The sequence below is a fragment of the Megascapheus bottae genome, chromosome 11 (assembly GCF_031878675.1).
Source record: "Megascapheus bottae isolate mThoBot1 chromosome 11, mThoBot2.hap1, whole genome shotgun sequence".
Taxonomy (NCBI): domain Eukaryota; kingdom Metazoa; phylum Chordata; class Mammalia; order Rodentia; family Geomyidae; genus Megascapheus; species Megascapheus bottae.
The window spans coordinates 10,631,410-10,646,151 of record NC_143519.1 but is presented as its reverse complement, the minus strand read 5'-3'; the positions used below and the strand labels follow the sequence as shown (position 1 = coordinate 10,646,151).

General features: G+C 43.5%; 1 protein-coding gene across 3 annotated transcripts in view; it reads right to left on the bottom strand.

Moving 5' to 3' along the window:
• Positions 1-3,158: 3,158 nt before the first annotated feature.
• The window catches only part of Oxgr1 (oxoglutarate receptor 1), a 37,938-nt gene continuing 26,354 nt past the window's right edge, over positions 3,159-14,742 (bottom strand). For 2 of the 3 annotated variants that reach the window (XM_090341696.1, XM_090341697.1), the window contains one exon: positions 3,159-5,072. In XM_090341696.1, coding sequence (XP_090197822.1) covers positions 3,993-5,006 — 1,014 coding nt within the window. In that variant the 5' untranslated portion in view covers positions 5,007-5,072 and the 3' untranslated portion in view covers positions 3,159-3,992. Of the gene's footprint in view, positions 5,073-10,058; positions 10,068-14,742 lie in introns of those variants that run through there. The other variant, XM_090341695.1, reaches the window with a different exon arrangement.

The window sequence follows — 14,742 nt, the reverse complement described above, 5'->3', positions numbered from 1 at the left end:
AGCCTTGAGAAAAACCCAAGTGAGCTCAAGCCCAGGACTGGCAAAAAAAAAAAAAAAATCATGAAAACCAAGTCAAGGTAATTTCAAGGTCAGACTAACTACAAGAAAACAAAAGAACACAAAACAAATCTGGGGAAACCATGTTTCTATGGTAACTTCTCTTACACATTAACAAATTTATATATAATTTTTTTTCCTTTTAAAAAGTCTTTGGGCCAGGCACAGTGGTTCATGCCTGTAATCCTAGCTACTCAGGAAGCTAAGATCTGAGGATCGTACTTCAAAGCCAGCCTGGGCACTAAAGTGCCCAGGAGACTCTTATCTCCAGTTAACCACTAGAAAACCAGAAGTGGCACTATGGCTCAAGTGGAAGGGTGGTAGCTTTGAGCGGCAAGAGTTCAGAGACAGTGCCCAGGACCAGACTTCAAGCCCTACAACCAACAACAACAAAAAAGTCTTTAGAAAATAATAAAATCGCAACAATGATTTACTTGCAATACTCACTATTACATTTAAATTTTCATTAGACACACAAGACAAAAAAAAAGAAATGTAGAGAAGGCAAAAAAGCAAGACAAATCCAAGTTCAGTGTGAAAGGATAAGAAAAGTTCTTCCCAGAAATGAGCCCTTAGGGTAGGCTCAAGTAGCCATCTGATAAAATACATTTCAAACTAAAGTCAGTCAGGAGAGAACAAACTGGTCACTTTATATTAACAAAGGACATGATCCATGGCAAGGAAAGTATAATTATTAACATATTTACGCCAGATCATTGCACATCCAGATTAATTGCACCCTTTTTTTGACGTTAAAGAGTATTTTCTTTGGTCTTGGTTTGGTGTATTTTTAGGGTTTTGGCTTTGTGGGTGCACATGCATGTGCGTGTGCATGTATTTTTGTTGTTGTTGTAAGTCATGGGGCCTGATAGTCCCTAAGTTCTTTCGCTCAAGGCTGGCTATCCACCACTTTGAACCACAGCACCACTTCCAGTTTTCTGGTGGTTGACTGGAGATAAGAATTTCATGACATTTCTTTCCCAGGCTGCCTTTGAACCACAGTCCTCAGATCTCAGACTCCTGAGTAGGTAGGATTATAGATGTGAGTCCACCAGCACCTGGCAGTTTTGCATATTTTATTTGGTTTCATGTGTTTTGCAGGAGCTGAGCAAAGGGTCCTTTGCGATGAACAATTTTGAGTGGCAGGTGGTGATTTTGTAAGATGTGCAGGCCCATTCCCACAATGCAGTTTGTTATAATTATATTAATGATATGCAGTGTATAAACATGAGACCTTAATTAGCAATCTCTCCTCAAAGTTGATTTAAAGACAGCCACGCATAATACTGTGTACATGCGATTGAAGGGAATTTCATTTTGTTGAGCAAACAGCCTTGCTGACAAAATTTGACGCCCCTTTGTCTGGCCTGAGAGACACTTATCAGCACTTTCTGATAATCCTGGGGAAAGGAGTTGGGAGGGTAGGGGTGGACTAGAAGGCTACATCTAAGGTGGCTATGATCACTACAGACCAGTTTTATCTGCTTGTTCAAAAGTACTTATACATGAAATTCTATATGAGCTAGGATTTGCCTTTAATTATTCTAGCAAAAAATAGGAGAAGAGTTAGATCAAATGTGAATGGCAGGATGACTGCTTACTCTAGTTTGTGACTGAATACTCTACACACACACACACACACACACACACACACACACACACACACACACACACCAGGGTTTCAACTCATAGCCTAACATTTGGTCAGCTTTCTTACTAGGCGGGTGCTCTACCACCTGAGCCATGCCTCCAGCCTTGTTTTTTTGCTATTTTAGAGATGGAATCTTGCAGGCCTTTCGGCCCCAGCTTGAGTGGCATACTGCTATGACTCTGGAGTTTGAAACAGGCTCATAATGGGTTTTCTTTATCCGTTCTTTACCTGTAAACATCACCAGGTAGCTTCCCATCTGGCACACTCATGTATTCCTACATTTTCTCTGCTGTGACTGTTGTTGGTATGAGGCAATGTCAACCCGGCCTGGGATGCATCATCCAGCTCGCGTTTGGGCTTCAGTTCAAAATGCAGCCTCTAGCACAATGAACTCAGAATGCTCTACTTTGGAAAATAAAATTGACACATTGAATTCAATTTTGCTGGGATCCCCTGGAGGGCAGATAGTCACCTGAAGGAAGCAGGTCAGGTAATACAATGGCAGGAGAGCTGAAGCAAAGGAAGATATTGTGAAGATAATGGAAAATTATGCATACTCCTGAGCTAAGGTCAGTTAGCCAGCATAATAAAAATATTAAAAATTTGAGAAAGTGGGATTAAATGTTGGAGCCCAGTCCCTAAGAGAACATAAGGAGGACCACAGATACAGTGAAAGAGCCCATTTCAGAAAGAAAGATGAATTTTTTTCCCAAGCCAGACGTGAAGAGTGACAGAGGGGGGCTTTCAGAGATCTTCACATAGGAATTGATAGAGAGAAAGGAGAAGGCATTTGGCTTTGTGGCTCCTATCACAAACACATCAATGCTGTAAGGCTCATCTGTTACTTTAGGGATGTGCCAGAGGCTGGGCTGGGCCAAAAGAGAAAAAGGAAGAGCCAGAGACATGCCCAAATTCCAAGTGGACCTCTAAGTCCTACTGGATCCTGAGCAGCCTTCACAAAGGGGCAAGATGGGCCCCCCTAGGGAAATTCACCCCAGCGATTATAGCCAAGTCCTGGAGAGCTGAGCTGAGGAAGTTACTAAAGGGATGTTCGAAAGTGGTGGTAGGTTGATGGAAAGCCATCAACCAGGGAAGTTCAAATTCAGAGCCAAAAACTTGCTCAATTCTCCCCCCTCCCTTTTTCCCTTCCCTCCCATGGCCTTATGGCTAGATGAGGCTCCCGACAACCATCCACTCTTGGGTCTAAATCAGAGACATTGTCCTATAAAACCCTGAAAGTCATGAGAATTCCAGCCTTAGTCTGCCACCAATTTGTAAACCTCTTTCTTCTCTAACCATGGATCCAATAGCTTTTGTGTCTGTATAATAATGGTTATACTGAATTTCTACAGGAGAAAATATGACCAGCCCATTCAGTTATCCTTTAAAGTTTATTAATTATGTTAATATTTAGTAGGATTTCAATTCTAGAGTAGAATTTTCTCCAGTATTTATACTTACAGGCAATTAAGAACACACAATGCAAGAATGCCATTTGCTGTTTCAGTAGATACATTTTCATTATTCTGCTAAAAAAGTTATCCAAAGAGAACTAATGTTTCCTTGAGTATTTTCTAACCGAAATTAAAACAATATTAGATCTGATTAAAACCCAGTAAATACATGCCATTTCTGTTCCCAAGGGATGTGGTTATTTATTAATATGCCTTGGTAATTTTTATAAATTCAGGAGCAAATTTATGATGATCTATGACAAGAAAGACTTGGTACCCCCAAGTATCTTATAGGGGAAAATTCAAGCCACTTGTTTTGACACCCTTGAATTATTCTAAGAATACTTTGCTGGTTTGTTTGGATCTCAAAGCAAATTTGAAGGAATAAACTGTTGGACAATATGACACGTGAAAACCCTGAGTAAATGAACATGAATTGGGAGTGAATGATGGGTCTTAGTTTTTCCATATCTCACCAATCATTTATAGGGACCCAAGGCAAGAGTGTGTGGATTTCAGTTTCCAGGTGCAGCTAATAGCTGGGTAAGAACAGATATTCTCAGAGATGGCCCTGACTACAATTGTTGGTGATTTTGTGTTTGGATCCTTGAGAGGCCCACCCACCTCTTGCGGCTGTGTCCCCTCAAGGGAAGAGCTCAATAAACACAATGCACAGAGCTCTTGGTAGTTTTGTCCTTGATTGTGACACATGATTACTTCAAGACACAGCAGCCACTGAGAGGAACACGTAGGGCCATATTGGATACTTCATTCGCATTATAGGTAAAGTACCGGCCGGGTTGATGTTGTTGTCGAATGACTGAAAGATTTCAGGGGTTGTTTGAGCAAATGGCTTTCTTGGCTTGCTCCTGGTCCCCCCTTGGTTTGTTCCTCCCGGTGGAGCAGATGGCCTGCTGGAAGTTGTTGTTGACTACCACATACAGTAAGAGGTTGCCAAAGGTGTTCAAGGCAGCTAAGGGTCTAGAGATGATGTAAGCCTCGTGGATGTTGTTCTCCATGGAGCAGCTGAGAGAGAGCAGACGCGATTCGATCCGAATGACCCTCAAAATGTGGAAGGGTAAGAAACAGACGTAGAACACCAGGAGTAGCAGAATGGTGAGCTTCCGCGCTTTCTGCTTTAGGCAGTTGTGAGTCTGCAGTCCGTGGGCCAGGGTGTTGAGGATGGTCGTGTAGCAAAGAGTCACGATCACCAGGGGCAGGCAGAACGTGGTGGCCGTCAGAATTAGATTGTACCACTTGATGGTGGTGAGGTCATCGGAGCTGGTGAGGTCGAGGCAGGCCGATCGATTAGTCCTGGTGGTGGACGTAATCAGGAAAGTGATGGGCATGACAGCCACCAGCGAAATGATCCACACAACAGCACAGGCCACCACGGTCCACCAGGTTTTGTGAACGGAAAAGCAGCTCAGGGGATGAATGATCACCAGGTACCGGAAGATACTGAAGCAGGTGAGGAAGAGGATGCTACTGTACAGGTTGAAGTGGAAGCCGAAGCGGATGAACTTGCACATGAAGTCCCCGAAGATCCAGTTCTGTCCGCTGGCGTAGTAGTGGATCAGGAAGGGGAGGCTGGTGAGATATAGCAGGTCTGTCCACGCCAGGTTCAGCATGATGATCGTGCTACTCTTCCACGGCCGCATTTTGAAGATGTACGTGGAAATGGCCACGACGTTTCCCGGGAAGCCCACAAGGAAGATAATGCTGTAAATCACAGGGAGGTAGTGCATGCTGACCCACATTTCCTCGTCAGAGCAGTTACTCAATGCAGCTGCATAATGGGGAAGGTCGGAAGCGTTTATTAAGTCCACCAGTGGCTCGTTCATGGCTGCTTCATCTTGCAAGGCAATATGGTTCCATTTGGCTATCGGAGTCCAGTGAGAGCTAACCAGCTGATGGATGACAGAAACAGTGAGACAAAGGGCAAACCGATGCAACAGCAATGCTCACGACACAATAGGTTGGAAATGAACTTTACAGCTTGGGAGGGAGAGTGTTGAGGGGAAGAAAAGTGGGACGGGGGAGCAATGTTCATCATGAACTGTACTCACGACCGTCTGTATGTGACTGCAACTCCTCTGCACACCACCTTGAGAGGAAAGTGCAATTAAAAAGAAAATGTTCATGATCAAGGAATGAAAACAAGGGTAGGTTTTTAAAGGAAAATTGCTCTCGCATCCTCCACTTCTCCCTTCTTTCTCTTTAATCTTCAAAGAGACCTGCAGAGAAGAGGTTGAATTTCTACAAAAAAAAAAAAATGTCTCCACGGCAAGTTACTAAAGCATCTAATGATAGAGACAAAAGTTCAGTCACCATGAGAATTCAAAGGAAGGGCAAGCCTGGTGATGCAATCCTGCTTATCCAGGAGGCTGAGATCTGAAAATTATGATGTAGAGCCAACCTGTCCAGAATAGTTCACGAGACTCCAATTAACCGTCAAAAAGCTGGGAGTGGAATTGTGGCTCAAGTTGTAGAGCACAAACCTTGAATAAAAAAGGCAATAACAAGCCAGACACCGCTGGCCCACACCTGTAATCCTAGCTACTTAGGAGGTTGAGATCAGAGAGTCACAGTTCAAAGCCAGCGTGGGAAGAAAAGTTCCATCAGACTCTTATCTCCAACCAACCACTCAAAAACTGGAAGTAGCGCTGTAGCTCAATTGGCAAAGCAATTTAGCCTTGAAGACAAAGAGGCTCAGGGACAGTGCCCAGGCCCTGAATTCAAGCCCTACAACCAACAGCAACAAAACAAGTTAATGACAGCACCAGGCCCTGAGGTCAAGCCTCTGTTGTTCAGTAGGTCACCATGTATCACTGTATCACTGTCACTGTCATCTCATACTCACTAACAAAGATTTTCCAATAATCAAATGGCATGCCAGCCCCATCCGGCTACACCTGACTTTCACAAAGCACCACACATTTCTTATTCTCTTCATTTTACAGAAGAAGCCAAGGCAGAGAAAGATTTTACAACCAGTCCCTGATAACAACGCGATGACGTAGATGGGATCCAAACACTTTCCTTTGATTCAGAGGCCATTCTCTCCCTGTGTGACCTCTCTGTGACATCTCTCAATCTGTATTCCCTTGACTTTCATCAATATCACCCCAGTCACTGAGTGCTCCAAAAATATGAGGCCATGAATGCCATGAACTTTATCTAAGGAACATCTTTTGCATTACAACATTGTACATATAATAGATTTAATTTTACATGTCAGCTCTTCTGACTGCGTTTGGGGAGGGTCTTCCCTTGAAAAGTGTGGGCTCTAACAGCAGGTGAAGGGGCCTGAGGATAGATTTGGTTGCTTATTAGTTAATTGTATGCAACCCTAAGCAGGTGGAGTCAGCTTTCCAGGCCTGGAAAAAAAAACGCAATTTCAGCTTCCTTCTTTGAGGTCTCTACTAAAACTCTGATAATGCATTTCAATGAGTAAAGATTATTTAAAAGGAGAGTAACTTATAATTAGCCACTTATTTGGATGTTAATAGCTGTTGGTAAAATATATTCACTTACACATTTATAGGGCAGCCAATATGTATTCATTAGGCATTCTACCAAGTCCTAGAGATATAAAATGAATAACATACACAGATGTACAAGCCACAGTCAAGGTCTACACAAAATATCATGTTGACAAAATAGATGACCCTACCTCATGGAACTGTTGATACATTTTTTAAGTAGCAAGATAAAACATTCAGTGCACATAAGACATCCTCTGGAAAGATTAGGTAGCTGTTTAACAAGTAAGTCTTTTGATAGCTGAATATTAGAAAGCTGCTGAGCGCTAAACAAAGCAGAAGTACTAAATGAAGGTCACTGAGAACAGAACACTTAAGCTGAAGTTAGCAAGAGGAGCACACTTCTAATTGAGGAAGGGGGAGAGGTGTTTTATGCAAGATGGAATGGCATGTGAGCATATGCAAAGGCACTGCGACATGAGGGATAATGCTAGGATTTGTGTATCCTAACATGTCTCCTATTATGTAAAGGAGATGAAGCTGGAAAGAAAAACAAAACACTAATGAAGACAATCACTCTTCCTGTGTACAGAAGTATTTATACATATAAGGCAGCATTCCATGTGTCACACAATGGCTAGGCAAGAAGGAAATCCTCAGGGTTCAAGGATAGCAATGCAGAGTTAGAGGTCACAACAGCAGAGCTCAGTAAGCCAGATACTGTGACTGTGCTGCCCATGCTAAATGCCAACAACATTCGTCATACTGACTTTGTTGAGTGGAGAGGGGATTTGATGATTTAAATAACAATGGGAGACGTGACATTGATCAAGATGCATTAGTCTCATAAATCAATCTGAAAAATGAAAACTCCTTTCTACAACTAGGTAAAGACAACTTTTAAAATTAATCATTAATTAATTAAATAACGGTCCACTTGAAGTTTTAGAAGGGCTTCAGGCTCCTGGTTCCCCGTTCCTGATAAGTGCTAGGCCATTGTTTGCTGTTATCAGCAAAACCTCCACCAATGGACGTTTCCCGAGAGTCATGTGGAGACGGATTTGAGGTTGACCCCAAACTAATAAATCACACATCAGTAGAATCCTAACGGGTTGGCTGAACTTAAAAAAAAATTCTTCCATATTTCCTGCAGTTAGGGTAAGATTGGAACATATTTCGACATGTGTGACTTTTATTCTGTATGTAGGGGGGAAGAGGAGTCAGGGGACAGGGCTCCCCTTGAGTCTGCTGAAATCCTTGGAGAAGAGGCCAGGGTTCCTTTAGCCCTGCCTTACCTGTGGAACGTGAGTGCTTCTCCTCTTCCAGTTAACCCAGAGTAAGCAGAAAGGCTCCTCACTGAACCATCGCTGCTCACGAGGAGAGGAACAGAGGAAAGGAGCCAGGCCTGACCTGAGGCCAGGACATCTCCTGACCAGATGCCTGATCTGGGTACATGAACCAAGAGCAGTGGTAACTTAAACCTCGGAGAGACTGGTGACAACCGTTTGGTCCCTGAAGCTCCAACTTCCCAAACTGAGTTCTCAGGACTCAGTGTCTGACAATCACCACTGCTCCAGACTGCTTCTACAGCAAAGAAGTAAAGATTGCTGCTAAGAACTACTTTTAATAATTAAACAACAATTCAATTGCTTTAGTGGCAAACTTCACATCATTGCCGAAGAAGATGAGAAAAAATAAAGATTCAAGAGAAAGATTACTTTAAAAGCAATCTTTACATCTTCTAGAATCCTCTAGACTATATTCTAATTGAGACGTGGTTCAACAGAAAAGTGAGGACAGAAGAGAGATTTGCAAGAGAGATCTGCTTGTTTGTTGATTCCTTAAAAGCAGAAACACAATCATCTATTGTAGGGATGATACACAAAAGGCTATAATAAATACTTGCATTATTAATAAATTCATTAAAGAACAACCAGTAATATGAGCAACGCTCAGCCTGGACTGAAGGGCTAGAGAGAAAACAAATTCACAAATGCAAAAGCAGTGCTTGGTTTTTTAATGACTTAAAATAAGAAACAAATCTAACAATCCTGCCTTTGCCAACTACAGTCATGTCATGGGGACATTTTAAGTAAGAAGTCCTATCAGGAAAAGGCAAGCTGTAGGCAGAAATAGCCACCTTTTGTTTTGAAAACCAACAGTTCATTTTGGAATTGAATGGCGACTAACCAGTTGAAAGGGAGTAAAGATTGACCAAGAAGTTTAAACTCTCTTTCCTACCTTCATCAAAATATGGTGCATGTTTTAAAAAAAAATACATCCATGTTATATATAAATAAAGCAAAAGAAAAGCCAAACAGCATATACAAGCCAGCGTGGATAATGAACTAACGAGAGAAAACGAGAGAAAAGCAGTTTCTTTTCTCCCTCGTCCATCGGAAGAATATTATGTCATTTTCAGAGAATGCATGGTCCTGGAAAAAAATTACATTATGTGAAATAAGTCAGGCTCAGAGGGACAAAGGAGATTGTTTTCTCTCATATGTGGAAGCTAGATCTGCATCATGAACATAGATGTAAACCGCATATATCCACGAACATGCTAATTGAAGTATAGTAAACACCCCAGAGGATTCCAGGGGTGCTCACTTAAAGTTTAACAGAGCAAACACCAGGAATCCAGAACGTATGTTGTCAGAGGAGGTGGGGAGGTCCAGCAGACATAGATGTCCAGTGGACATCTATGAGGACAGGATCGGGTAACCTGAGGGCAAAGCAGAGATGGGGGAGAATGAGGGATGGTATGGCCTGGATTGAGATGTGGTGTGACCTTGATTGAGACACAGTATACTCACAAACTGACAAGTTGAGCTGAACCCTCTTTGTACAACTACTTATGGACTTGTAAAAAGTCAATCAATAGCCGGGCACAGTGGCTCACGCCTGTAATCCTAGCTACTCAGGTGGCTGAGATCTGAGGATTGAGGTTCAAAGCCAGCCTGGGCACTAAAGTCCATGTGACTGTTATCTCCAATTAACCACTGGAAAACTGGAAGTGGCACTGTGGCTTAAGGGGGAGGGCGGTAGCCTTGAGCTGAGGAGCTCAGGGACAGTGCCCAGGCCCAGAATTCAAGCCCCAAGACAGACCAAAAAAACAACAACAACAAAAAAAAAAAAACAGGCATTCATAAAAGAAAGAAAATACAGTTTCAAGACCACTTTCTTTTTTTAATGCCTGTTCACCCACAAGCCTTACAGAGGGAGATGCTAGCATTCCATGACTTAAAAACAAAACAAAAATGGGATCAGAAATGGCACCTATCCCAATGACAGGATACCCAGCACAGTGACCCTTTGGTGGAATTTCTGAAGACAGATTTTTCTAGAGTATCCATAATCTTTGCATAATCTTATCTCCACTCTTGCAGACACCCCCAAGTCGCCTCTCACCTTGGGCATTTCCAGTGCTCTTCCAGCAACAGATCCATAGCTCTAGGGAGGCAAACACTTGGAATGCTGGCTCAGTCACCTTCTCCAACAGTCCCTGGGCTCTCTACAGCTTGAGTTACTGTTGGTTGCCAAGAAGAATCTATCCAGAGAACCTACCACAAAGATTCATCCTGCTTATCTAGTCTACACGGTCGCAAACTAACTTGCTTTTCTACCAGAGCAATATTTAACTTCGAAAATTCATACTGTGGGTAAGTATTGTTCTCCTTAAACCCAAAAAGAAATGTCTCTCCCTGACCTGCAAGATACCTCTTAGCTCTTCTTTCCATTCCATTTTCTAAAAGGAAACACCACCACCTCAGAAGACTATTAAAACCTGCAATGTTGACAGAGGCCTAAGTTGTGACCTTATTTAGTTTTCAAGAAAATCAAAGAAAATCTATAGAGCCTCCTCAGAAAGATTCATGTATGAGATCCAAAATTATACATACAATTTGGAGTCTCAGAGAAATTTCTGAGTGACTTTGCTAAACTCACAGCAATGAACTAATAATACAGGACAGGAAGGACCAGGCAGGGGAGATGCTATGCCTTCTTGCCTCTTGGTAGCAGGGCGGGGGGAGAGGGTGTTCGTGGACAGCCTAACTCCAGGCTGCCAGAGTGCCAGAGCCATGCTCTGTCCAACCTCAAGTGTACTTGGGGAGGGAGGGAATCCGTGGAAGTCAAAGATGAATCTTCTGCTGGTCTCATCTCCACATCACCACCTCCCCTCTTCTCAACCAAATGAAGGAAGGGAGAGAGGAGGAGGGAAGGAGAGAAAGAAGGAAGGGGAGAGGAAAATAGTGGAAGGGAGAAAGGCAAGAGGGAGAGAGGGAGGGGAGGGAGTAAGGGAAGGACAAGGCAGGAGAGAGGAGAGAAGAGAGGAGGAGGGCAGGAAGGGAGGGGAGGGGAATTTTGTAGTAAGAAAAGTTCAAGATACAGAGGGGATGAGTCATGTGGAACTTCTCCAGGCCTCTCCGAGACAACTCTCTGACTCCCTGCCCCCACCCCCCACGCAGGACGGGGTGCTCCAACTGCCTCCAAGAGAAGAAACTAGAGAAGGGGGTGCAACTCCCATCCCACCCCTGCCCACCCCCCGTTGCACACAGGAGGGCCTAGAGTCCCCACAGCCTGGTCTGGGGACTCGGCACCCCACCACACACACCCCTCACCTGGAGCCCAGGAGACTGTGGGTGCTCTCCCCAGGGCGCAGCCTGAGCCTGAGGCTTTGAAGGGGAAGCTGAGCCCCACCCCTCCGGGTCCTGAGAGCAGGTGGGGCCCCAGTCCTTTGGCCCAGCTCCTGGCCCAGGCAGGCCACACCCTTCCTCTCCAGTGGACACTCAGGCAGCAGCTTCCATTCCACTCGGGGATCTTGGCCCATTTTCTGTCTCATCTGTGGGGAAACTCTCCCCCAAAAGGTATGTTTGCAGAGATGCATATAGCCTGGCAGGAAGGCTTGTGGTACAGAAACACCACCGACTAGCTCCCTTGTCCAGCAGAGGCTGTGGCCATGGACTTCCTACCCATGAGTGACAGCCTGGAAAGGAGGAGCTGGAGTGGTTTCAAGTGAGAAAAGAGCTTTTGTCCCGTGTACCTTCCTCACTTCCTTGGCCACAAGGCCACACCCCAGAGGTCAGGTGAGAGGATGGGATAGCAACCAATCTGCCCTTGTGGGAAGGGATGAGACACTACATACATGATGTGCATTTCACCACCATATCAAAAATGTCTGAGGGTGTCACTTTACAAAGGATATTTGAGGATTACAGAGGTCCAAGGAAAAGCAGAAGGTGAGGTCACAGGATTTTCAGGCTCCCTTTCCGAGAGCCTGGCTCTTGGGTTTAAATTATTACTTTACCCAACAAAGCCATGCATAAGTCAGTATCACCGCTTGACTCCATCAACAAGGTGAGTGCTATGAACTGATGATCTTTTTACCTTTTACTGTTGAACTGCACATACATACAACTTCTTACTGTAACTTGAAACTCCTAAATCCTGAAAGTGCTGTTCATCTTGGGGAAAATACCACACTTGTTTTTATTCTAGAAGTACTGGGATTTGAACTGAGGGCCTCCCACTTGTTAAGTAATGGCTATACCATTTGAACCAAGCACTTTCTCTTCAGTTATTGTTCCGATTGGGCCCTCAGCTTTTGCCTGGGGTGGGTGATCTTCCAAGTGCCTCCTGAAGAGTTGGGATTCCAGGTGTATGCCAGCACACCTGGTACCACCAATGCAGATCTTCAGCTGTCTCCTTGGAAGCAGTCATACACATCTTTATGAAAGGAAACGATTGGCACATGATGTCTCGATTTTTATGCACAATGCTTCTGATGGAGGGCCTTGGGGTCGAACTTGGGTAAGAGTAATTCGGGAAGTACATAAGAATAAATTCCCATCTCTATCTGAAGTGGGGTCTCTTGCCTGGATTCAGAAAGACACTTTTAAAACAAGCACTCAGTGGACTAAGATTCCAACCCTCGCATTCCCAGCTGCTGAAAGCCCGGGTGTCAGCTGTCATGTGCTGAAGTGGCTCCTTTGAAGCAGGGCATGGGTATATCTCTATGATGATCAATAGACTCGACATCTCATTAGGAAGCCCTGGCATCTTAGTGTCCCTTGCTCCAGAGAGCCCTGTGGACCTTTGCACAGAGGCAACATCAATGAGCTTTCTCCCAAGAGCCATTAATGAGTCAATGGTTGACAGGGAGAAGGAGAGTGGAATAGCATCAGAGAAACAATCTTAGCTCTGACTCAGAATTGTATCGGGACAGGAACTAACAGCTGATGTAAACGTGGGTCATTCTTCTCTGGATGCCCATGATACACGCCCAGCATCCAGCATTCCCATTGCATTTGACCTGGTCATTCCTGGCCATTGACGGCCTCGTCCTACTTCTTAGTAGCACTGCTATAGTAGTAGTAGTCTCGTGAAATGACTTGGGTTTTAAAACGTAGATGAAGCTGAGAGTGGCTACCTCAACCTAGAGGAAAACACAATGGCTGGGCTCCATGGCATGCACCTGTCACCCTTGGTGACACAGAGAAGCACAGGAGAGAAACTGCAGCTCAGGCCAGCCTAGATATAAAGGCTACCTTGAAAAACCCACTGCAAAAAGGGGGCTGGATCTATAGCTCAAGTGACAGAATGTCTGCCTAGCAAACAGAAGGCCCTGAATTCAACCTCTAGTTCCATCAAAAATTCAAAGTGGCTAACATTTTCTAATACCTTTTAAAAGGTATGTGAATATGTACTTATAAGTCAAAGTTTTTTTTTATCTACACCATACTAGGTAATGTTTGCAGCTTATTGCAATAGCTTCCAGATTCTTGAAATTCTTTGGAAAGAAGAAAGACACTATGGTATACAGAAGAAACAGAACACCAGAGTTTAAGGCCTGTATTTTAGCTTTGAAGAAAGTTCCATTAGTTAAGAAAAGAAATTGCCCAAGCAGAGATAGGATGGAAAAACTAGGGAGAGAGTGAAAGAAGGGGTGACATTGCCCCTCAAAAATGTACTCTATCTCACTTATAAAACAGTAACCTCTATGTACATTGCCTTAATAATATTTTTGAAGAGTAAATGTGTTGGGAAATAATTTTTTAAAGTAATTTCCCTTTTAGGCACTCAGAGGCAATCTAGGAAAAAAATATTTAGACAAATAACTCCCCAAGGTTATTTCCACATTAAAAGTATCTTCATTGTAAAATTAGAAGTCTCAGATTGTTTCTTAGGAAAATAAATTCATTAGTGCTGTGTCAGTGTGAGATCAGATGCTATATTTCTATCTATATCATTTGGGGGTATTTAAATATTTTCAAAATGATGTGTCATTGTGGAAACCTCATTGTAGAGAAAGGACAGCTAAGAAAATGGCTAGAAAGGAGATTGACTACATTCACCCTTTGGTCCAATCCCAGGATAATTGGAAGATGGTGTTAGAACCAGGCAGTCAGCAGAGCTAAACAGAAAGACCAGAGGCTATGCACAGAACTAACTGACTGCTCAACAAGCATTGCCGTATAATGTGTGCTGCCCAGTGAAGCAGGGAGAGACTAACGGAAATGTGGTCTAGAAACATGGTATACAAAAGAGTACAGAGGGGAAGGATGAGCAGACACAGTCGTAATAGTCAATGTCCATATATGAAGATGGAATCTCAGGGGATGGGTGGGGTTAATGGTGGTAGTGACATGGACGGAGATGCATTGTACTCAGAGTCAGTATGTTGGACAGAATGGGCCATACAAGTGACCATAGTGTTTACTTCTGGATTGGCCAGAAAGGACAGGAAGAAATGTTCTAGGTTGTTGCAAAAGTCCTCTAACTCCTTCATGGTATGGGGTATACAGATAAATATTATTGTCAGTACTCACTGAACTGGATTATTTAATATCTATGTAACTACTGCATCTAATTAAACCTTGATTAAAAGTTCATTAACTCCAAGGAGAGATATGATTTAATTGGCATGGGAAATAAGTGATGTGCTCGGCTTTATGTACATATTCTGCAAAAGTTTGAGCTCTACTCGACTCAGTCATCTGCTGGGATTGAGTGAGGTGTGAAAAAAGATGACAGATGACAATGGAAACCTAAGAGAACTGAGAAAGGTGTGAAGCTAGAAAGGGATGTTGGCTAG